This window comes from Erinaceus europaeus, chromosome 10 (genome assembly GCF_950295315.1).
Source record: "Erinaceus europaeus chromosome 10, mEriEur2.1, whole genome shotgun sequence".
Classification (NCBI taxonomy): Eukaryota; Metazoa; Chordata; class Mammalia; order Eulipotyphla; family Erinaceidae; genus Erinaceus; species Erinaceus europaeus.
This window is the reverse complement of record NC_080171.1, coordinates 117,127,609-117,151,977: the sequence shown is the minus strand read 5'-3', so window position 1 is coordinate 117,151,977 and position 24,369 is coordinate 117,127,609. Positions and strand designations below refer to the sequence as shown.

At 41.3% G+C, this 24,369-nt stretch overlaps 1 protein-coding gene across 9 annotated transcripts in view; it reads right to left on the bottom strand.

The window, feature by feature from the left end:
* The window catches only part of PIEZO2 (piezo type mechanosensitive ion channel component 2), a 414,090-nt gene extending 408,478 nt beyond the window's left edge, over nt 1-5,612 (bottom strand). For all 9 annotated transcript variants that reach the window (XM_060200656.1, XM_060200658.1, XM_060200657.1 and 6 more), the window contains exon 1: nt 4,278-5,612. In XM_060200656.1, coding sequence (XP_060056639.1) covers nt 4,278-4,341 — 64 coding nt within the window. In that variant the 5' untranslated portion in view covers nt 4,342-5,612. The remainder of the gene's footprint in view (nt 1-4,277) is intronic.
* Nucleotides 5,613-24,369: the final 18,757 nt, after the last annotated feature.

Here is a 24,369-nt window from a genome sequence, read left to right as displayed (position 1 = left end):
TCTTAGGTAGGACAAAGGAAGCCCTGTCCCACAAGGACCTGGGTCCATGCTCCCAGAGGGATAGAGAATGGGAAAACTATTGGGGAGGGGAGGGGGTATGGAGATTGGGTGGCAGGAATTGTGTGGAGTTGTACCCCCCATCCTATGATTTTGTTAATGTCTCCTTTCTTAAGTAAATAAAAAAAAAAAAGAAAGAAAAAAGAAAAAAAAGAGGAAAAAGGAAGCCCTCTGTAACAGCAACACTAGACAAGATGGGGTGAGTGTCAGAAGATGTGAAACGAAATTACTCAATCCATTCATGACCCAGGTAAAAACTCAAATTAGGTAGGAAAGATGGTTGAGCACACATACTACAGGGCACAAGGGTTTGAATTCAAACCCCCAGATCCTAAGGCAACCCTAAGACACAGAGTCAAGTGAAGCATTTGCAAATATAAGGTCCACATTCCATCCTCAGCATCCCATATGCCAGAGTGATGACCTGGTCCTTTCTCTCTCTGATTATTATTGACAAAGTAAAGGTTGCACAAAGACTGTAAAACTTAATCTGGATTTCTTTTAATATGTTATTATAAGAAATAAATCAAATTTGCTACCCAAGTAGTCATATGCAACTTTGGATGTTTAATAATAAAAAAAAACTTTCAGTTTCTGGTGATAAAGAATATTGGTTACATAATGTTCAGATGGTAAAATTAAATAATTATATTACAACTTTGTTCTACTTTTAACACCAAGAGCCATGTAACAACTGTATAAAGAGGTCTGATTTCGCATTTCTCCTCTTTATAAACTTGTTTTGCATTGAAAAAGGAAAGGAAGTTTATGCATCCGATTAAATATAGGGATAGTTAATTTTTAACACCCATCATTAGGGAAGAAGACAGAAACATCTCTGGGAAGAGAAAGTTGAACATCAATGTTTGAGAAATGGATTTAAAGATAAATATATAAGCTTCTGAAAAGGCTCAGCTTTGAAGGCGGCCTTGCCCAGATATAAAAATAGAGGGCTAAAATGTAAAAATCGATTCTAATGGCAAACAAATCATTACACTCACCAAGCCCAGGATATTAGGGAAACCTGAATATTTGATTTAGTAGCACCTTGGGGATAGGCAGACCTGCAAACTCTCCAATAACCTTGAAAACGTTCATTTCCTATAGAAGAAAATTGAATGTTCAAGTCAAGAGACACCTCCTCAGCTTTTTCCTCCCTGTCCCTCCAAATCCAATGAGTGGAAGGCATCTCTGATGTCTAGAAGCACTTTTTTTTTTCTGAGCAACAGCCAACAAGAGAAGAGGTAACTTAGGGGTCAGTACTCCAGTGGTTCCCAGAACTCTAGCTCTTATTTAGATAGGTGGCCAGATCTTATGGTTTGTGTACTCCGCTGTGCCCTTCCTAAGTTTTCTATAGGGTGAGGGTGGGGGGGGGGGTGAGCAACAGGCTCTAAATCCAGCTGGAGAATCTCCTTGAGATGGGGAGGTAGCAGGTAACACCACCAGCAGGAACACACACACACAGGCATTAGTTCCCAGACTCCCAAGACATGTGAGAGTCCAAAGGAATGAGCTGGGGGTGGCCCACGGTGGTCCACATTAGCTTAGGCAGAGATGGAGCCTGGGAACAGCTGTGGGCAGATGATGCCGGCAAGCAGCTCTCCTTCTAGCAAGGTTGAGACTCTAGGTGAGCAAGCATGAGCTGTGCTCCACCGTGAGCCTACTGTCAGGACAGAAGAGTCTGCTAAATGTGTACACAGATGGAGACCCACCCTATGCTCTGGAATCAGCCTGGGCTATAGGAGAGGGACCAGTCACCTTGAAAACCCTTGTGCAGTGTGGGCAGTGGTCTGCCCCTGCCTGCCTGCCCCCACCCCCCAGAGCAGATCTCAATGGTTCTAAGGCTTTGTAGTGTAGACCACCAACAGTTAATCAGAAGGACACAATCTCAACCCCTTCTGCAGTAACCCCTTACTAAGAATAAGGGGGCACGCAAGCAACCTGGATTCTTCAAGAATCAAAGCAGGCTCACAGGTAGCCTGGGACTGACCCCAGCTATCACTTCACTCAACTAGTTGGCTGGCAACAAAGCCATCCAGAACTACTACCTGATCTTAGAGGGAGGGGAGCCAGCAGAATCAGAAAGTTGGGGGCTGCAAGACAGAGAGATAATAGGAACTAAAAGCTGGGGGAGGGAGTGGCTGCAGAGAGAGGAAGGGAGTGTTTTCTGACCACAAGTTGGTCTCCACACTGAAAGCTCCTTGTTAACTCCAGCACTAGCCTGCACTCAGTAAATGGTAAATGAGCCAGGAACAGCGCCAGGCACTTCAGATCTATGGACCCCTCCCAGGCCATGACACCACCCCTGCATAAAGCTATAAAGCATATTCAGTAACGCCTTGCTGTTCTCCAAACCCCACATCCCCAAGTCTTCTATTGTTGTTTTTTTATAACTTAAAGTGGCAGAGAGGGAGGAGAGAGATTCACATCAACTTCCGGGAAGCTATATTCCTCATCCCTGAATGTTACCAGGATCAAAGAGCCTTATAATGGGATACAGAGTTCTGGTGGTGGGAATTGTGTGGAATTGTACCCCTCTTATCCTATGGTCTTGTCAATATTTCCATTTTGTAAATAAATTTTTAAAAAGAAAGAAAGAAGGTCCTTATAAAATGGTCCTACCTGGAATCAAAGGACAAAGTAGAGGCCACAGCAGGCTTGCTGGTGCTGCCAACTGCCCAAGGACCATAGTCATAGCCAAGACTGTATCAGCTCTGAAGGCCTTGGGGGGCGGGGGCTGTGGTTTCTTTTGTGGTGATACCAGTTAGCTACAAAATACTCCCAAGTTGCTGGGATGGCCCTAAAGTAATACTACCTAGTATCTCCCTTTCAGTCACATGCACAAAGAAAGCATTAAGCACAGGTGTGATCTTGAGTTTTTAGCCTCTAGCAAAATGCAAAACAGTGGCCTTTTCTACCAAGGCCAGGCTCTCCTTGTGCATACAATAGCTCCTAGAAAAACAAGATGTTTCAGTTGGGGTGGCAGGGAGGTGTGAGGTACAGTTATTCTAGGATGCCGTTCAAAAGTTAACAGGTTGGAGTCAGGCAGTAGCTCATCAGGTTAAACGCAGGTGGTGCAAAGTGCAAGGACAGGTGTAAGGATCCCGGTTCTAGCTTGAGCCCCGGCTCCCCACCTAAGGGGAGTCGTTTCACAGGTGGTGAAGCAGGTCTGCAGGTGTCTTTCTCTCCCCCTCTCTGTCTTCCCTCCTCTCTCCATTTCTCTCTGTCCTATCCAACAACAATGACATCGATAACAACTACAACAGTAAAACAACAAGGGAAACAAAAGGGAATAAATAAAATATTTAAAAGAAAACAAAAGTTAACAGGCTCCTTTCCATTTGAAGAGAAACCCACTGGAAGTATGCTGTCACTATTGTTATATTTCATGTCCTATATGCTGGAGTCCCTGACAATTCTAAGGCTTTTATCTGTCCCTTTGTTAACCTTGCTCAGGAAATAGGGAGTTCAAACCTATTTCCTGATCTTTAAAGAAGGGCCTAGCCCAGCAGACCAAGTAGAGCAGAGAAAGGTCTTAGTCCATCGTCCATCTAGAACCTCAAGACCCAGCATTTTTGTTGCAGGGGATTTTGTGGAACCCAAAGAAAGTGAAAAAAAAAAAATCAAGACCAGTTCCCTGCACTTTCTCTCTCCTTTTCTTTAGAGAACCACCTAAACTCCTCACTTCTCCTGTCAGGGCTCTGGGGATCTGAGTGGAAGAGAGCCAGTCTCTGCACAGCTGGAAAGAGCACAGTTCTGGATGCCAAACACTCTCTACGAAGGGGTTCTACAACCTGCTTCAGAAAAAGTCCATTCTTTACGCTGGGCCCCACTAAAGGAACCCTGCACAGGGCGAGATTCAGCAAAGCCTCCAGCACAAACCGATTCAGGTTACCCAACCTAGCTTAACAAAAAGATGGACACCCTTCACAGGAGGTGAAGCAGGTCTGCAGGTGTCTGTCTTTCTCTCCCCCTTTCAGTCTTCCCCTCCTCTCTCCATTTCTCTCTGTCCTATCCAAGGACCAAGGACGGCAACAATAATAAAAGAAAAAAAAAGAAATAAAGATGGACACCATGGACTCCGGCTTGGGTGCTGTGGCGCTCAGAGTAAGTGGAGCAACAGAAACTTTAACTTTGCTTTACTGTGAAAGACACACACACACACACACACACACTCCTTCCCTGGTGCCCCTTCACTCACTCCCCCCAAGGGCACTCACCTACTGCCAGGCAGATGGGGAGCAGCAGCCTGAAGATGAGCCCACACACCACCTCCGATGCCATCGTGTCTGTCCAGCGAGCCCCGAGCTCTCGGTTCCTAAGGCTGGGGCTCCAGACCCATACCCAGCTAGGGCCTGCAGCCCTCAGCAGCTCTCAGGCGCCAGAGCATCGCTCAGGCGAGGGCCGCCGCCGCCACGCTGTCCGCCTGGAGGGCGCGCTCTCCAGACTTGGCCGCCTCTCCCCTCCTGGGCGCTGTGCTATCCCCGGCCTGGAACGAGCGAGGTCGCCCCTCACCAAGTTCTTGGCAACCTCCAGTCCAGGCGCCCGACCCTGCGCGGCCGGCCCATCAAGTGTGGACTCACGACAGAGACTTGGTCCGCCGGGGGCGGGGGCTGGAGCACTGGTGGAGCGCACGCTCTCCGGCAGGGTCCCGGGGTCTAGAAGCGAGGAGCTCCGACGAGAGAGAGAGAGAGAGAGAGAGAGAGAGAGAGAGAGAGAGAGCTGGCTCCTGCTGCGCCCTCCCGTTCGGGACGGGAGGGGAGATTTCCAGGACTGTTCCTTCTCTGAAGCCCAGAAGCGCGGCTGCCAGCACTGAGCCCTGTGCCCTCGCGGGTGCCGCACGCTGCCAGGCCCTGGGTGCCCGAGCTGCGCGGGGTCCCGGCAGTGGCGGCCGAGCGCTCAGCCTCTGCGCCCCGCGCCTGGGGAGCCCCGACAGCCGCGCGCGCGCGCCCGGGAGAAGCGACCCATCCCGACTCCGGTCCCCTTCCCTGCGGGCAGAAAGCGAGGCGAGAGCGCACAACTAGTGGGTCAGGCTCCGACTTCCTCCTCCACCGCCTCAAATTAAAAAAAAAAAAAAAAAAAAAGAAGAAGAAGAAGGAGAAGGAGAAGGAGAAGGAGAAGGAGAAGGAGAAGGAGAAGGAGAAGGAGAAGGAGAAGAAGGTGAAATATCCAATGCAGTCTGGTTGCCAGCGCGCCCAGGGCCCGCCGCCGCCGCCTTCCAGCTTCGCCCTGGTGCCACACAGCCCGGGCTCAGGGGCGGCCGGCCGAGCACTTCACCTTCAATGAAACTTTGGAGGCGCAGTCCAGTCGGGGATCGCCCGGCCTCCGGGCCAATGGGGCGGCGTTGGTGGAGCCGGCGCGCCCCGAGCCCGCCCCTGCGTGGCCCCAGAGCCCGGGCGGGGGGTGAGCTGGGAGAGCGAGTTCTTCCCTGCGCGATGGCTTTCACGTCCCCTCCTGGGGTGAAGCCTCAACATCTGCTGGCGACCGAGGCCAAACTCGATTGGATTCTGTCCTTCTGTCTCCTCAGCTATCCTGGTGGCTTCCTGTCTACGTGGTGTGGTCCCAGTTAACCCAAATCCATGATGGTCTGGGACTTAAACAACTTTGTGGAAAGGTCACTTGTGCTAGATTCCATACACATCTGCTTTCTTCCTTCCTTCCTTTCTTAGTTTCTTTCTCTCTTTTTTCTTTTTTTTTTTTTTTTTACTATCTTTATTTGTCGGATAGAGACTGCCAGAAATCCATTTGAAGGGAGTGACAGAGAGAGAGACAGAGAGACACCTTCACCACTTGCAGAGCTTTCCCCCTGCAAGTGGGGACCAGGGGCTCGAACCTGGGTCCTTGCCCATTGTATCAATCAGGTGCAGTATGACCTGGCCCCTCACACCCACTTTCATGGATAGAGAGGGGATGGAAATAGTTCATCCAGCCCAGGTAATCTTTATCTCTCTCTGTCTCTCTCTCTGTCTCTCTCTCTCTCTGTGTCTGTCTGTCTGTCTGTCTCTCTCTCTCTCTCTCCTTTGTGAGGAGCTGATGCACTTCATTTCTTCCATTTCTGGGACAGGGATGGAAGTGATAGTTTCGTTATTTACCTGCCCTGGATTTTAGAAATGTGGGGATAGGATTCCTGTTTTCTCTTTGCAACCTTCTTGTCCCTTGCTCTCTAGGTTATTATGGAAAGAAATTTGGTATCTAACTGGGAGACACTCTTGAGTTTTCAGCGTCTCTTTTCATCAGTTGTCCAAAAGTCTGGATAAACTACTGTCTCATTGTGGAATCCTCAGGTCAAAAGGCATGAAAATGATCTTTAGATCTAACACCTAGTCCAGTCCCACAGGCACATTGAGAACTAGCACTTCCACCCAGGGATCAGAGAAAGAGGAATGGTGACTTCCAGCACACTTGAGCCCTAGGGACTTGATTGGTTGCAAATTAGGGGGCAGGCAAATACCGGCTCAGAAACACTATGTAAATTGATTCTGTTCTGTCTTAACTAGGTCTTCCTTTCTGAGACCATTTGTGTTTCAAGTTCAGAGCCCTTCAAAAGTTCTCTGAAAATGACAGACCTGTGAGTCATTATTTTTATAAGCAATAGCAAAAGTCTTGTGAAGACACCAAAAAACAGCATTTGTGTCCTTTGAAGCTTTCAAGAAGCTTGTATATTTTGATAAGTATATTTAATACACATTCAGTGTATTATACACTTAAATGTATAGTACATGACTACCCAAGTGTAGTCATGAGTTCAGTAATAGCACTAGAGATGATAGAACTAAATTACCAGCAAATCATTTACTACAAAGACCTCCGTGTGTTTTTTTAAACTTTTACATATATCTCCACTCAATATCTGCCCTCCACCCCCATTTCTAGTGTGCTGATCTTCATAGGTTCTCTTGGGTTCTAATTAAGAGATTAGAAAGACTCCTTGAAATTTCAGTGCACCTTCAGGTTCCAAATAGACCTGCCATACTAAAGACTGTTAACATTTCTTCAACCTCACTGTCTTGGTTACCTAAATCCAGAAACATATCCCAACCATGTAGATTCCTTGCTTTCTGGGTCACATTATAAACCCACTTACTTGTTTCATTTTCAGAGTTTTTAAGACCTAGGACTTATTTCTGAGTCTTCCCAATACACTCACTCACATAAGGAATTTCAGTCTGCCAGGCTATACCTGTACATAATTCTCTATTCTGAGTGCATTTTATAGTCAGCTGGGGAGCTTTATATAAATTCTAAATGGCCAGCTTACACACAAGAGATTTCTATTTACTCATCACCCCACCCCTGAAACTGTGTTTTTGTCAAAACTCTCAGGAATGTATCAAACATGCAACTGAAGTGGAGAACTACTGTTCTCATTCACACACCAGAGGTCAGGCACCACATTGTCAGTTTTCAAAACTAGCATCATCAAAGCAAAGCCAAAGAGGCAGGAGGCCCAGCCCACAAAAGCAAACCAATAGCCTGTGGCATTATCCTTTACACAGGCTATTTCCCTCACCCACCCACCCCAGCTTCATTGATTTAAGTAAATGAGTAGTTGTACTTAAATGGTCATGTTTTGCAGGACTCTGGTCCACCAGAATCTTGGCCCTAATGTCCCAGAGTCCTGCTCTCCTAGAGATTTTCATCTATTATCTGAGGACGACCTTGCCCCAAATCTGGCAGGAAGTAAAGAAATAATTTGGGAAGAAAATTCACTACCAAAAAAAATATATATATATATATATATATATATATATATATATATATATATAGTTTTGGTTTTAATGAACTATCAAATGTACTGCATGACCACACACTCAGCACAGGTGGTGAAATAAGGAGCAGGGCCTCTCAGCATCAGCGTTAACAATCAATGGCCTCCTGAACATTGTGGAGCTGTTAGCATCTTCCATTCCTCATCCAGAGTTTGAAGAAATAATGGAACCTACATCATATAGATCATATGGAGTGCTGTAACAGAGAACAGGGTGCTTAGAAAAGTGGTGCTTAGTGACCAATACATACTAGTTACTACTATTGTTACTGTTGATATTATTATAATTAAGAAACAAAAACTGAGCCTACATTTTAGAAATACTTTTTTTTTTGTCTCCAGGGTTATTGCTGGGGCTCGGTGCCTATGAACCCACTGCTTCTGGAGGCTGTTTGTTTCTTTTTCCCTTTCGTTGCCCTTGTTGTTTTATCGTTTTTGTGGTTATTATTATTGTTGTTATTGTTGTCATTGTTGTTGGATAGGACAGAGAAAAATGGAGAGAGGAGGGGAAGACAGAAAGTGGGAGGGAGGGAGAAAGATTCCTGCAGACCTGCTTCAAGCAGGTGGGGAACCCTCTACAGGGGGCTCAAACCCAGATCCTTGCTTTGGTCCTTGTGCTTTGCACCATGTGCACTTAACTCCCCATTTTAGAAATTCTTATACTGACACATAGCTCTCCACCCAGACATTCAGAGAGATGCACTGGTCCCTAAAAATATGTCTAAATACCATGGCACAGTTAGGCGATAGATATTTTCCCAAATGTTCAGAAATTTCTGATGGAGAATATGTTACTTTGCATCCTGTGAAGGCTTTGTCTCACCTGCTTAAGTTTTTCCTGAGCCTGGTTTAATATTGTGACACAACCATACAAGAAAATCACCTTGTTCCCAAATGCAAATTTTTCTCTAATGTGCTAACACTCAACCATATAGTTTATAACAGTTGTTAGTCTCATTATTATGTCCTTATGTCAATTTTTATGCTCTCAACTACTCTGTTAGAATAGTCTGGAAGATCTCAGGTCTGGTTTTTGTTTCAGACCTGAAATAAACATGATTTTACACAACACTCACCTCTCAGAGGAACAGGAGAGATGTCAACCTGGCATTTTGTCCTTCCAGTGAAATCTGCCAAACCCCATCGGTGTCTCGCAGCCTGTGGAGAGAGTTGTACCTCTTGCCAACTTGAGGATGGCTTCTAGCATTGGTAACTTGTGTGCTCCTCACACACAGACTAAGCTAATATTTTTAGATATGCACACTTTGGTGGTTTCACATAATTGCCACTGTGTCACCTGTCACATTTTTTGTTTGGAAGTTCTTTTAGTTAGGTGCCACATAAATTCTGATCCTTATACTTTGAAGAAACTTGGAAACAGATGGAAACCCTTTCTTTTGGCTAATTTATCCTGCAGTTGCAATTTTTTTAAGCTTTCAGCTGAATATTTACAAAAAGTAGTGTTTTCTAAGCTGCCAAGTTCTAAAAGCCTAGTCAAGTTACAAAGATTTGCAGGAGCCATCAAGAGATTTGTTGAAGTTTTGCTACAGATATGATGTCCATACAACATCTTTCCATGATGTGTTACAGTGAAAATCTCCTCCCCCCACCCCCGCCTCTAGGGTTATTGCTTGTGCAAATCCACCACTCCTGGTGGCATTTTTCCCTTTTTTTTCCCCATTTTATTTTATAAGACAAAAAGAAATTGAGAGGGAACTAGTGATTGGGGAGGGAGAGAGAGAGAGAAAGATAGATACCTGCATACCTGTTACACTGATGGTGAAGTGTCCCCACTGCAGGCAAAGAGCGGGGACTTGAACCCATGTCCTCATATGCTTAAACAGTTGCAGCACTGCCTGTCTTCCTGAAATTCTATATCCTTTATTAAGTATTATGATGCACTGTATGCCTCTTGCATATAATCTACCATATATTAGTTATACAATAGTGTGAGCTACAATTCAGAAGTTTTTTTTTTCCAGTGATTTTATTTTATTTTAATGAGAGTTAGAGGAAGACAGACCAGAGCACTGCTCAGCTCTGCTTTAAGATGGTGCTGGTCTTTTGCAGAACTAATATGCCATCTCCCCTGCTCTACAATTAGGAAGCTGCTCATTTTATGTCTGTGGTCCAAGAGCCTTGAAAAATCAGCTGACATATATATATATATATATATATATATATATATATACACATAAATATATATATGCACATACACATGTATATACACATACATACACATATATACATGTATTTTCTCTAACACACACACACACTACATATTATATACCACATACTTAAAACTGGTTGAGAAGAATTCTCATATAAAAAAAAATAGGCTGTAAAATTTATTTATCTTTTCTATGGTTGACACATAAGGAAAAGATGATAATTTGAGGAGGAGGGAAGGTGCTTTGTTGAAATTGGTAGTTGTGTTGGGCACTGAAGTTACACCAATCACTGACATGAAAATATGGAAACCACCATTCATTATCCACAGCCAACCCCAAACGCAGATCTTTATTTCAGGGTCCTAGACTCCTCTGTATATTTGCTCCTGAAGTTTTTGAGAAGGCTACAGGTTTTACATCATTTCATTCAGAAAGATTTATTAAACTGACAAGAGCTTTAAGATGAAAACTGGAAGTTGGAGAAGGATTTAGCAGTGAAATGTGGTACTGTAAAAAGTTACCAAACAAAAACATGACAAGATTTTTTTCAAACCTGAAAATACTGAATATTTTCAGACACTGAAAGACACTGAAATAGGAAAAGCCTCCTCATCTATATTCTATTAGTTAATAAATATATATGTTATAGTGACCCAGGGTCCAAGTGGGTTTGCTGGAACTCTCAGAATGTCTCCAATTTGTCATATACAATATTAATATTTTTAGTAAGCTTTAAGTGATTTGCACCCATCTGTCTTCTTAAGACATTTAAGATGTACGTTTCCATCTGAGTTTATGGATGTTTTGGAATTTCTGTTTATTGATATTAGCATTTAAAGAGGATTCCTGGATCCCAGTCAATGACTACATCAACTCCTTGGAAGATCTATTCACTTTTTCTCCTACAGCGCCATCTTTTGGTTCAAAGTATATTAAAAGATACAAATTTAAAGAGGAAACAACAATTGAGCACAAAGAACAAATGTTTGTTTACTTTACTTAAAGATATGCCAGTGGGTTTAGAAATTCGGAAGTAACAGAGGAGCTGGGGAGACAGCACAGTGGTTATGCAAAAAGACTTTTATGCCTGAGGCTCCAACGGTCCAGGTTTAGTCCCCAGCACAATTATCCAGAGCTCAACAGTGCTCTTCGCTCTCCTCTCTCTCTATATCTCTCATTAAAATAATTATATATATATATATTAACAAAATTAACACAGTTGTTGCCTTTATGAAGAATCCATCAAGGAAAACAAGATGGACATTAATCAAGTAATCATCAAAAGTCAAGTAAGTAACACAGGTGTGCCTTGGACTCTACAAAAGTATTGAGCACTGTGGGAGGGTGTGGAAGTTGAACCTTGCTTACTTCTGGGGAATTATAAGAGGACCCGTTCTTCAACAAGCTCATATTTATTTCATCTTGAAAAGTGCATATGGATTCTAATAATATAAAGCTCCCTGAGGGAGGGGCTTTGTTCTGATTATTGCTACATCTTCAGTACCTAAGTTAAAAAGAAGTCCATAGCAGACATGGTATAGCTACTCACTGAAAAAAAAAATAATGAAGAAGTTATTTAGTTAAAGAGAAGAAATAATATAAAAGGCCTGAAAAATTGCCAGCATCCTGGAAACAGAGAAGAGCCTGGTGTGGTCAAGGAATTATGAGCCATTTAGAGTAAATTTCTTGTTTGCTTTTTGCTTTATTTTTTATTGCCATTGGGTTATCTCTAGGATCAGTACCAGCACTATGAATCCACTGCTCCCAGTAACCTCTTTTTTTCTTTCTAACTTATATATATATTTTTAATTAGATACTTTTAAGTTATATTATTTAAATAGAGAGGATAGAAAGAAAGGCAGAGATAAAGGACACCTGCAGACTTGCTTTGCTGCTCATGAAGTGTCCCAATCCGCAGGTAAGGAGTGGGGGCTTGAACCTAGATCCTTGTGTGCTCAACCAGATGTGCCATTACCTGGCCTGTAAATGTCTAGATTCTGGCAATGGTGGTCTTTCACAGATTAAGCAAATTTTCCAGAACTGTAGTTAAGAATTAATATACTTTCTAGATACGAAAATCCATTGTAACAATACTAAATCCTCCCTAAGCAAAAGCAGGCATCTTGCAGGCGGTGTGCTGGAAGAGTTAAGGACAGCTGCTGCTGAAACTTTGGGAGTGTAGTGGTCCAGCCAGCCTGTCCCTCCAGCATGATGCTGCTGTTCACTGCAGGTGTTAGCTAGATTCCCTCAGAGATTCCCTGTGGGCTATCCATCCGTAAACCCGAGTTCTTATGGGTCGTAGTTCTGGCAGCCTCTTGCCAAAATGGCATTGATAAGTCACTGGAGCTTCCTGGATTTCTCCCCTCACCTGGAAATGTGTGCGTTTGTTCTCCTTTCTCTAAGATCTGTTTACAGGAAGAGGATATCTGCAGCATTCTCTGGAACTACGGTAATACTGCAGCCGGTAAGGAGCTATTTTCTACCCTGACTATGGATTCCCACTCCCCATTTACCTGACTTACCTGTCGTATCTGGAAGGTGTCGGTGAGCAGGGGCAATGCATTACTTCACTGGCTCAACAAGCAAAACACATGGTGATGAACTTCGTGACTCTTGAAAGCCCAATTTGTTTTCTCCATGAGGTCAATTCAGAAATTTCTCTGGCTGCCCCATAATGAGGTCACCACCATGGGCTTGCCCAAGATTCTTTTAGTGTCTTCAAACCAGTGTTTCACTTGTTTTAAGATGTGAGGAAATAGTCCCACCTTCTAAAATAAAATAAGCATAAGACATCCCTGCCTTTTCCCCCGAAAGCTGAAGCCTGACTTCCAGATTACAGTCCTCAGAGGAGTGAAAGACCTTCATTCTCACCACCAACTAGTGAGCCCCCAGGCTTGTTTTCCCTCTCTTTTTAAGGGAAAAGAGGTCATTTTTGGTATTTTTCTCCGTCACTTTTTAAATGTTTGTTTTATTTATTTATTTAAATTTATTTATTTTCCCTTTTGTTGCCCTTGGTTTTTTATTGTTGTTGTAGTTATTGATGTCGTTGTTGTTAGATAGGACAGAGAGAAATGGAGACAGAAGGGGGAGATAGAGAGGGGGAGAGAAAGATAGACACCTGCAGACCTGCTTCACCACTAGTGAAGCAACTCTCCTGCAGGTGGGGAGCCAGGGGCTCGAACCAGGATCCTTGTACCCGTCCTTGCATTTAACCCACTGTGCTACCACCTGACTCCCAAGGAAGCTATTTCTTCTACCTACAGTAGAAAAAAAAAAAAAGAGAAGACTGTGGAGAGGATGAATAGAGGGAATTTGAAGTTAAACAGATCTACATTCAAACCACAGTTTCTGAACTCAGAAGCTGTATAATCGGAGATGGGATACTTACAATTATTTTTGCATTTCTGTTTCTGATAACATAATGAAGGGGAAGTGTGGCCAGGGAGAACAGTAAACTCACTATCTATACAGAAAACAAGGAGTTGGCCACTTGAGGGGGGAAAAACTGTTGGAAAGGAAGAAGTCACTTAATCATTTTCCCAGAAGTATGAAACCTAGACACGAATATAGTGACTATAATGATGATACCTTGCATTTTATCTGGTTCCTTTCTCTTAAGAGCTCAGAATGCTTCTCAGACATTATCTCATTAATTTGCAAATCATTCCTGGGAGTTAGGTAGGAATGAAGCCAGACAAAAGTTTCTAGCTTACCACTTTATTAAGAGCCAAAAAGTGAAACAGTCTCTCCGTGGAAGTAAATGCACCTTCAGTAGGTACAGAATCTATTATGCAAGTCATGTAGCAGGAAAATTAACTTGAAGATGGTCATCTTTAAATACATACGTACCTCTCAGAATATACGTTCCTTCACCAAAAGGCTTCTTCTCTAACTTCTTGATAATTGAACATGTTTGTGGAGCATCCACCACAGAACTTGAATGAGAAACCAGTGGAATTAAGCCTGTTAATCTACTTATATACACATATGAGAGTTTTCTCTCACCTAGAACACAGCAGTTACTGGGTTAACCCCAAACTGATAAGTCAGCAAGATGTAAAGACACCTTAAAGACACAAAAGAAGACATGAACCAATGGTGGTCTGACTGCCTTGATTAGAAATATAAACCAAGATAAAGAGAGAAGATGATAGAAAAAAGAGAAAATTAATGGAGAGTGGGAAGCAATGTTTTTCAGTGGCCAAATAAACATTGTACAATAGAAAAGACTTGATCAATAAGCTGCCAATACTTGGTCCCATTAGCAAGGCAGTTCCTAGAGGAAATGTTTCCCTTGACAATTGTGCTTGGCATAAGGATAAGGTGATAAACACGGGATCTCAGACTCAGAGTCTGGGAAATTGACCTCTAACTGAGGCATCAGGCCAGATAGGGAACATATTCTTGTTAGGGATAATGATAACCACCATTGGCTGCCCGGGATCAGGCTCCCTAGAAGCTGAGTCTGCATGAGGATACTGGCACAAGCCAGACAGATGGGAATGCTCAGAAAGTGAGTGGGCAGGGAAGTGAAGATGGAACAAAGTAAGAGGGGTCAGGTGCACCCATGCACAACACTGTAGGTTCAAGTCCCCGTTCCTTGCCTGAGGGTGAAGTTTCCTGAGTGGTGAAGCAAGAGACAGGTGTCTTTCTTTCTCTCGTCCCCCTCTTCCTCCCTCTTCCCTCTCAAGTTCTTTCTGTCTCTGTCAACAACAAAAACAAAAGAAAAGAAAGAAAGAAAGGAAGTAAGGAAGAAAGAAAGAAGGAAAGAAAGAAAGAAATAGAAGAAAACAAAAGAAAGAAAGAAAGAAAGGAAGAAAGGAAGGAAGGAAGGAAGGAAGAAAGAAAGAAAGAAAGGAAGGAAGGAAGGAAGAAAGAAAAGAAAAGAAAAGAAAAGAAAGAAGAAAGAGTGAAAAGGGGGAAAATGTCCACTAGGAGCAGTGGATTCATCTTGCCTCAGATGAGTCTCAGAAAGTTGTTTGGTGTCATAAAAGAAAGAAAGAAAGAAAGAAAGAAAGAAAGAAAGAAAGAAAGAAAGAAAGAAAGAAGGATGTTAGGGACTCTGAGAGCCTGAGAGCTTCCCTGGATTGTAACCCTTCCTCAGCCAATCTGGCACCAAGAGCAGCCAAAGGCAGGATTGATTCCTGTGAAGACAAAAGCCACATTCTTTGCAGGAGCAACTACCACTACTGCTAGTGGCTCAGTATTTTCAATGTATCTGACGAAGATTCAAAGGTTTCAACTGCCAGGCAAAGCACAGATGGTCTCTCCTACAGCTCAGCATAAGCTTCAGATCACCTCCTAAGAGAATTCTTCCTCAATGCCCAACCTGGAATATTTAGTCCTTCTTCTCCACCTTTCTTGTTCCCCCTCTCCCCCAGTGGTCTGTTATTTTTCTTCATAACTATCACTGTTTTAATTCTTATATGTGCTTGGCTGTGTTTATTAGTTTCTGTCTTTTGCACTAAAGTAAAAGTTGATAAGAACTAAAAACCTGTGTCTTGGTCATCATTCGTATCCGAGATTCCCAAAAGATTTCTTGGTACAGAAATCATACCCACCAAAAGACTGTGACCCATCCCTCCCACCCACTCCCACCCCCCACTGGCCCAGGAAGCTGCATGTCTACCCCTCACCACAGGGTTTTTACTTTGGTGCCCTACTTACAATTTGGTCAGGTCCTGCTTTTAGTTTCCCTTTCAGATCTTCTTACTCAACTTCTGTTGATGAGTGGGATCATCCCATACTCATCTTTATCTTCCTGACTTAGCTCACTTAGCATAATTCCTTCTAGCTCTGTCCAAGATGGGTCAGAGAAGGTGGGTTCATTGTTCTTGATAACTGGATAGTATTCCATTGTGTATATATACCACAACTTTCTCAGCCACTCATCTGTTGTTGGGCTCCTGGGTTGCTTCCAGGTTTTAGCTATTATGAATTGTGCTGCTATGAACATAAGAGTACACACCTCTTTTTGCTTGGGTGTTATGGAGTCCTTGTGGTATAACCCCAGGAGAGGAATTACTGGATCATATGGAAGGTCCATGTCTAGCCTTGTGAGAGTTTTCCAGACTTCTCTCCACAGAGGCTGTACCAATTTACATTCCCACCAGCAGTGCAAAAGACCTAGATGTCAGACCAGAAACAATCAAATACTTAGAGGAAAACATTGGTAAAACAGTTTCCCACCTACACCTCAAGGACATCTTTGATGAATCAAACCCAATTGCAAGGAAGACTAAAGCAGAAACAAACCAATGGGACTACATCAAATTGAAAAGCTTCTGCACATCCAAAGAAACTATTAAACAAACAAAGAGACCCCTCCCAGAATGGGAGAAGATCTTCACATGCCACACATCAGACAAGAAACTAATCACCAAATATATAAAGAGCTCAGCAAACTTAGCACAAAAAAGGAAATGATCCCATCCAAAAATGGGCAGAGGATATGAACAAAACATTCACCTCAGAGGAGATCCAGAAGGCTAACAAACATATGAAAAACTGCTCTAGGTCACTAATTGTCAGAGAAATGCAAATTAAGACAACATTGAGATACCATGTCACTCCTGTAAGAATGGCATACATCAAAAAGGACAGCAGCAACAAATGCTGGAGAGGCTGTGGGGACAGAGGAACCCTCTTGCATTGCTGGTGGGAATGGTGTTTATGTACACTCCTAGTAAAATGTAGTCATATATATCACTAGTTAATTAATATGAGAGGGGGAAAATTAATTGTATGTCTCGAAGTTTTTCAAAACAAAAACTGAATCTTTTTAATATATAGGCTGTGTAATTGATATGCAGACTCTCTCAAAAGCCTAGACCAAGTAGATCAGAAGCAACCAATTGCACAGCTATATACAAGATACTGGGTACTGTACAGCAAACCCTAACAAAAGGACTTTTCAAAGTTAACCCAATTACCAATTAATGTGATGATAACATTAACTACCGATTGTCTTTTTGAACCCTAAGACAGCAGGAACCTCACATCTCCACTATAGAGCCTCTACTTCCCCCAGTCCTGGAACCCTTGGATAGGGCCCACTTTCCCGTATGCCTCTCCCAATCCATATCAAATAATATTGCATCTGCCAATCACAACCTAACCAACGCAACGATTGCCACCTCAACATGCTTCACTTCAGACTGTGTCCAGAGGCTTCACGTGTGGAATGACAACCCTTCAGCTTCATTACTCAGTCACCAGGTTCCAGATGTTATCAGGATGCCGGCCAGGCTGGACTGAAGACCCCACCAATGTGTCTTGTAGCTCCGCTTCCCTAGAGACCCACCCTAATAGGGAAAGAGAGAGGCAGACTGGGAGTATGGACCGACCAGTCAATGCCTATATTCAGCGGGGAAGCAATTACAGAAGCCAGACCTTCTACCTTCTGCAACCCACAATGACCCTGGGTCCATGCTCCCAGAGGGATAGAGAATGGGAAAGCTATCAGGGGAGGGGGTGGGATATGGAGATTGGGTGGTGGGGATTGTGTGGAGTTGTACCCCTCCTACCCTATGGTTTTGTTAATTAATCCTTTCTTAAATAAAAAAGAAAAAAAAAAGAAAGCATACCCATAAGTAGGTGATGAAACAGTGTAGTGCTGGGCTTAAAAACTGGAGCCCTGGAGTTTCGTTGTTCACCTGGGAAACCTGGCCTGCCACTTGTTAGCTATGGGGCCTTCAACCTTTTTTTTTTTTTGTCAAGAACATTTATTATTTTGTAAATACTTCATTAATTTATTTATTGGCTAGAGACAGAGAGAATTCAATAGAGGAAGTGAAGGGAAAGAGGGAATGACAGAGAGACACCTGCAGCACTGTTTCGCTGCTCAGAAAGCTTCCCCCCAAAGTGGGGGCGGAAGGGCTTGAACCCAAGTCCTTGCACATTGTAACATTTATGTTCAGCCAGGTGCTGTACTTACTGACTGACCCCTTGGGACTTTCAACCTTATTGTTATTTATTTATTTTACCAGAGCACTGCTCAGCTCTAGTTTATGGTGGTGCCAGGATGGAACCTATGACATCAAAGCCTCAAGCATTAAAGTCATTCTTCAAAACCATTATGCCATCTCCCCAGCCCTGACCTTCAATCTTTTTAAACCACTAAACAAAGTCCCATTGATGCAGGACCATTTATTCTGAATTTATCTGATAAATACATCTGTCTGAGTACTATATAATATAGATCAACTCTTGCTAGTACCTTACCTGGAAAAGTAAAATAAAAGAGACACTATGTAGATTTCTGATTGGACTGATATGAAAAATTCTCAGATATTTTGATAAGTCAAGAAAGAAAGGATTTAATGTACATATGAAATTATCATTTTACCTGTGTCCATTTGAAAAATAATAAAAATGAGTCATATCTACAATAGTATAATAAAAGATTTAAGAAAAATGAAATTGCTTAATTATATGTGAGTGGTAGGGTAGCTAAAAATCACAGAGGCGGGAATTGGAATTCTTTCTTTTTATTAATTTTTGTCTATATTTATTTATTGGGTAGGGACAGCCAGAAACCGAGAGGAAAGGGGATATAGAGTGCAAGACAGACAGACACCTGCAGTCCTGCTTCACCACTCATGAAACGTTCCCCCTGCAGTTGGGGACTGAGGGCTTGAACCCGGATCCTTGTGCCCTGTAACATGTGCTCTCAACCTGGTGCACCACCACCTGGCCCCCAGAATGGGACTTCTCAACATAAATTTTATATATACAGAATACACTTTAGTAAACCAAAAATATTAAATTTGCTTTAAGTTTGTTTATGCTTGCCTTACAGTAAAATATTCTAAAACAGCATAGTTAAATTTAATAGTGCATGTAGTGATAAAAAGCAATATAGAGGGAGTCGGGCTGTAGCTCAGCGGGTTAAGCGCAGGTGGCGCTAAGCTCAAGGACCGGCGTCAGGATCCCGGTTCGAGCCCCCGGCTCCCCACCTGCAGGCAGGTCCCTTCACAGGCGGTGAAGCAGGTCTGCAGGTGTCTGTCTTTCTCTCCCCCTCTCTGTTTTCCCCTCCTCTCTCCATTTCTCTCTGTCCTATCCAACAACAACGACATCAATAATAACTACAACAATAAAACAACAAGTGCAACAAAAGGGAATAAATAAATAAATAAATAAATAAATAAAGTAATATAGATAGCAATTGATTTGGTTTCTTCCTTTTCTTGAATTAAAGGAAGCAAAGTAGATACTTGTTTGCTCATTTACATTAAAATGTAGATGAATGAACCAGAAACAAAGGCTATGATGAGAATGAAACTTACCAAAATCTACTTTTCCATGTAAATCTGATATGTAAATAGAATGTCAATGTACTCTGTTTTTAAAAGTAAAATTTCATGAAATGTGAAAAAATTTCAAAACTAAATTCAAGCCAACTTAATTCTGCATATATTTTAGAGAGAACTTTGGATGTAATAGTCCAGCTATATAGTCTGTACACCTATCTCAGTAGCACAACTGTGATATTGTAACTTTAAAACTATGCGTTTTTGTGGCCTATAGAAGTAAGAATAAATATGATGAGGAACCGATAATTTTAGTGTAAATGAAAAGGTATATTCAAATACAATAACAAATGTATAAAATAATGTTAGTTTTGAATTCTATACATCATTACTAATTCAGGATTATTTTTTCCACCAAGGTTATAGCTGTGGATCTATGAAATCCACTGCTCTGGCAACCCCTTTCTTTCTCTCTTTTTCTTTCTTTCTTTCTTTCTTTCTTTCTTTTTTCTTCCCTTTTTCTCCTTTCTCTTATTTTAATAAGAGAGATAAGTTGATAGGGGAGAGGGGGATAGAGAAAGAAAGAAGAGGACTCCTCCTCCTCCTCCTCCTCCTCCTCCTCCTTCTTCTCCTTGTTCTTCTTCTCCTCCTCCTCTTCTTTCTTTCTCTATCCCCCTCTCCCCTATCAACTTATCTCTCTTATTAAAATAAGAGAAAGGAGAAAAAGGGAAGAAAAAAGAAAGAAAGAAAGAAAGAAAAAGAGAGAAAGAAAGGGGTTGCCAGAGCAGTGGATTTCATAGATCCACAGCTATAACCTTGGTGGAAAAAATAATCCTGAATTAGTAATGATGTATAGAATTCAAAACTAACATTATTTTATACATTTGTTATTGTATTTGAATATACCTTTTCATTTACACTAAAATTATCGGCTCTGAGGTCCCAGGTTCAGTCCCTAGCACAACCATGAGAGTTATGGAGTGCTCTGGTGTCTCTTTTGTTGAAAAATAACAAATAAAATATTGTTTTAAAAGATAAAACAAACTATTTGGGGGTTCTAGAGGAAATTTGAAAATGGTTTAAACCCTTTGATAACACAGTTTTTGTAAGTGGCATTAGCAGCCTAAATTTAGCTTATATACTAGTGGACATGCAGAAGAAGCCTAGAGGCCCCGGCGCTATGCCCGCTGTTCATGGAATGGTACTGAATAATACAACACTGACCCCTGCCAATCCTAAAAGCATTTCCATTGACTTTTCAAGCATTTTTCCAAGTGCTACTGCAAAGTAACAATGATGCCAATTATAATGTATCTGAGTGTTTCAGACATGTCACTAGAATACTTCTCTGAAATAGCACTTTTACTGCTTAGCAAAGAAAAGCCTACCTCTAACTCACTGGATGCCCGTTTTTCTACCATCCTTCCAATGGCCCTGTTTCATGTTAATGGTGACACCTAAGACCCTCCAGATTCTGCTCATGTTCAGGATTCATGAATTTCCTCCTACTTCATCTTTTGCCAGAACCCTCTGCCATGGAATGCGTGTTTTTTTTTATTTTTTATTTGTTATCAATAGTTTGTTACAAGAGTGTAAGATCACAATATATAGTTTCACATCACACCCACCACCAAAGAACGGTTCCCCACCCTCCTACCTCCCAAACAGAACCACCAGAGTCCCCCTAAGTCCTACAGTTCTTTAGTACTGATACTGGAAGAATGTAAGCAACGTATGGTTACATTTACCTGTTTATCTCACAGATGTATCCCAATAACCAAGAACAATACATGAGCATTAGCAAAGCACTCATTATATACTCACTGAATGAGCAAAATGATGATGCTGCTGCTGCTGATGATGATAAAATAGCATATGTCAAGTTCACTTCAAATATTACCTTCTCTCTGAAACTATTTCTAATACTTTCAGAAAGAACATGGTTTTTCATCTCTGATATAACAGATCTTGTATTTTTTTAAGTTTTTCATTTTATTTATTGGATAGAGAGAAGTTGAGAGGAATAGGAGAGACGGGGAGGAGAGAGAGATTTGTGGCATTGCTTTATAACTCGTGAAGCTTCCCCCTGCAGCTGGGGACCAGGGGCTTGAACCTGGATCCTGGTGCATTGCAGCATGTGCACACAAAAGGTAGTGCCACTGACAAGTCCCTGATTTAGTAGTTGTATTATATTCTATTTTAGAACATAGCAGAAATCTTTATTGATACGTAATTGATAGTTACTATTAAATTAGTTTTAAGTTACATTATAATTTAATATAGGTACACACTACAAAATTATCACAGAGAACCTATTTAATATAAATAAACCCGTATAACTAGAAACTTTTTTTATCTTGTGAAAGATTTTAAAATCTATTCTCTTGACAACTTGTAAATGGCTGTCATGCTGGATTACAACTTGTAACCATAAGCTTTTAATTAGATATAACATTAATATTTTTAAATGAGCCTGTATTCTTAGGACATGCCTGATGAAGTATTTAAAAGCTTTTTCACGACTACAATTTATTTTAAATGGTTAATGTTAATAAAAGTACATGCATACTATAAATAATGCATATAATATGACATAAAAATACATGATACTGGGAGTCAGGTGATAGTTCACTAGGTTAAAGGCACATGGCGCAAAGTACAAGGACTGGTGTAAGGATCCTGGTTCGAGCCCCCAGCTCTCCACCTGCAGGGGAGTCACTTCACAAGCAGTGAAGCAGGTCTGCAGGTGTCTGTCTTTTTCTCCCCCTCTCTGTCTTCCCCTCCTCTCTCCATTTCTCTCTGTACAACAACAATGACATTAATAACAACAACAACAATAACTGCAACAATAAAACAAGGGCAACAAAAGGGAATAAATAAATAAATATTTTTAAAATCCATGATACATAGTATATGATATATTTGTGTGCCAAGGGAAAGGAGATAATACCCTGTATGCTAAAATATCTGGATCTGTATGGGTGATACATTTGCTTATTGCATTATTATTTGAACTTTTCTGTATGCATAATTGCACTGAAAAATTGATAAATTGTTTGGTATCTTATGTATTTAATAATTATAGAAAATACAAAATTTTATTTTTATTAAACAGAGAAGTCACTCAATAAAGTGTCATTGATTCAGGGTCTATCTATATTAGTGACAAACTGACTTATTTATAGGACTAAATTTTCTGGGAAAAGTATCTTCTCCATACATAATTAAGCTTTACAAAACTGCATTTCAAAATCCCTTTAAAATTTCAAGTTAGGTGTTCCTGTAGCTGTATGAAAGTAATTTGGTATTAAGTTTAAGTGACTTTAACATATAAGATTTTCCATATGTCTCATTTATAACTAAAGGAGAAGTTCTTCTGACATTCAAAACTTAAACAAGTTTAAAAGATTAAAATTCTTGTAAAAAAGGATTATGTGGACTTGGCAGTGATTTTTGTGAGTGCATAAGTTTGTATGCACCTAGTATATTGGTTTGGTAATTACAGAGCTATGGTATTTGGCATCATTTTTTTTTTACAGTTTTGCAATTGCATCCTACTAGTGTGCAGCCAAGAAACAAAATGGAACACACATTTTCATTTCATTATCTCAAAAGAAAAGAGAAATAATACAGTGACAGTGAAACTATCACATTAAGTTAACATGAATTTATATGTTTAGATAAATATTAGAAATACATCTTCCTGGCTATAAAAAAGTTGTCATGTTATAAAATGTTCTCCATTAATCTTACTTTCCCTCTTTGCCTTTTCTCTACTCCTTATTTTTTCTGATTCACAGATATCATGACCATGTTTCAATTCAGTTTTTCTGCATCATTATCAAAATAGGGTAGTAAGGATGATAGAAATGAGATTGTTTCATGAAAACAAATTACAGATGAGATAGCTCACTTGGGTAATAACCTCACCAATGTGTCCTGGAACCTCACCTCCCCAGAGCCTACCCCACTAGGGAAAGACAGAAACAGGCTGCAGGTTGACTTGCTAACTAATGCCCATGTCCAGCAGGGAAACAATTACAGAAGCCAGACCTCCCACCTTCTGCATCCCATAAAGAATTCTGGTCCATACTCCCAGAGAGGTAAATGTTAGGGGAAGATTTGTTAGATGTTAGGGGAAGACCAGAGAACTCTGAACTCCAATTCTATCAGGTCCAGGAGAGAATAGGCTAAAGAGATGGAGAGAGGGAGAGAGGGAGAGAGGGAGAGAGAGAGGGAGAGAGAGAGAGAAAGAGAAAGAGAGAGAGAAAGAGAGACAGAGAGAAGGGGTATAGTCGGTATGACTTAGAAAGAGAAGGCAGAGTGATAGGAAAAAAACTAGCAAATATAAAAAATAGATAGATAGCTCTAAAAGTAATAGTAAAAATATCTGTAATCTTGGTAGAACTAATGCAGTTTTCAGTGAAGGGATTGGAAACACATAATTCTAGTGGTGGGAAAGGTGTGGAATTCTACCGTTTGTCTTATAAATTTGTAAATAAATATTAAATCACTAATAAATTTGTAAAAACAACTTTTTGAGAACTACAGTGGCAACCTGGGGAAAGGGCATAGAAATTTGGTAGTAGATTTGCTATGGAGCCTTATAATCTTGGAAACCACTAATAAATCACTTATAAAAAATACTAATGAGATTCTAATCCTCTTTTTAAAGGCTGGTTTACAAGTCTTACAGAACATGGTTGACTAGGTCATGGAAAAGATTAAAGTTACCTGCAAAATAAAAGAAACCACATTTTTGTCATTGATACAAATCCTGTCCAGAAAACCACAGGTCATGTAGTACATTAAGTACAAAACAAATATTGCACATACTCAAGGAGAGAGATAACAAAGAAAACAATTGCTAAATTCTGGCCACACATAACTTTGGAAATCGTGACGTATAACTGCTGGTCTACAGACTCTTTTCATAATATCTTACACCTGTAATAGCAACAAATGATTTGTAACATGGGCCCCAGACACATCCTGGCAAATGTCCCTAATCCAGGAAAGTTAATATTAAGTGTCTCCTGGAATGTTTATATTTCTCAGACTCTGCCACTTGGTAAATTCCATGATATTTGGCAGTTTACCCAACCCCTTCCCTCCACATGTC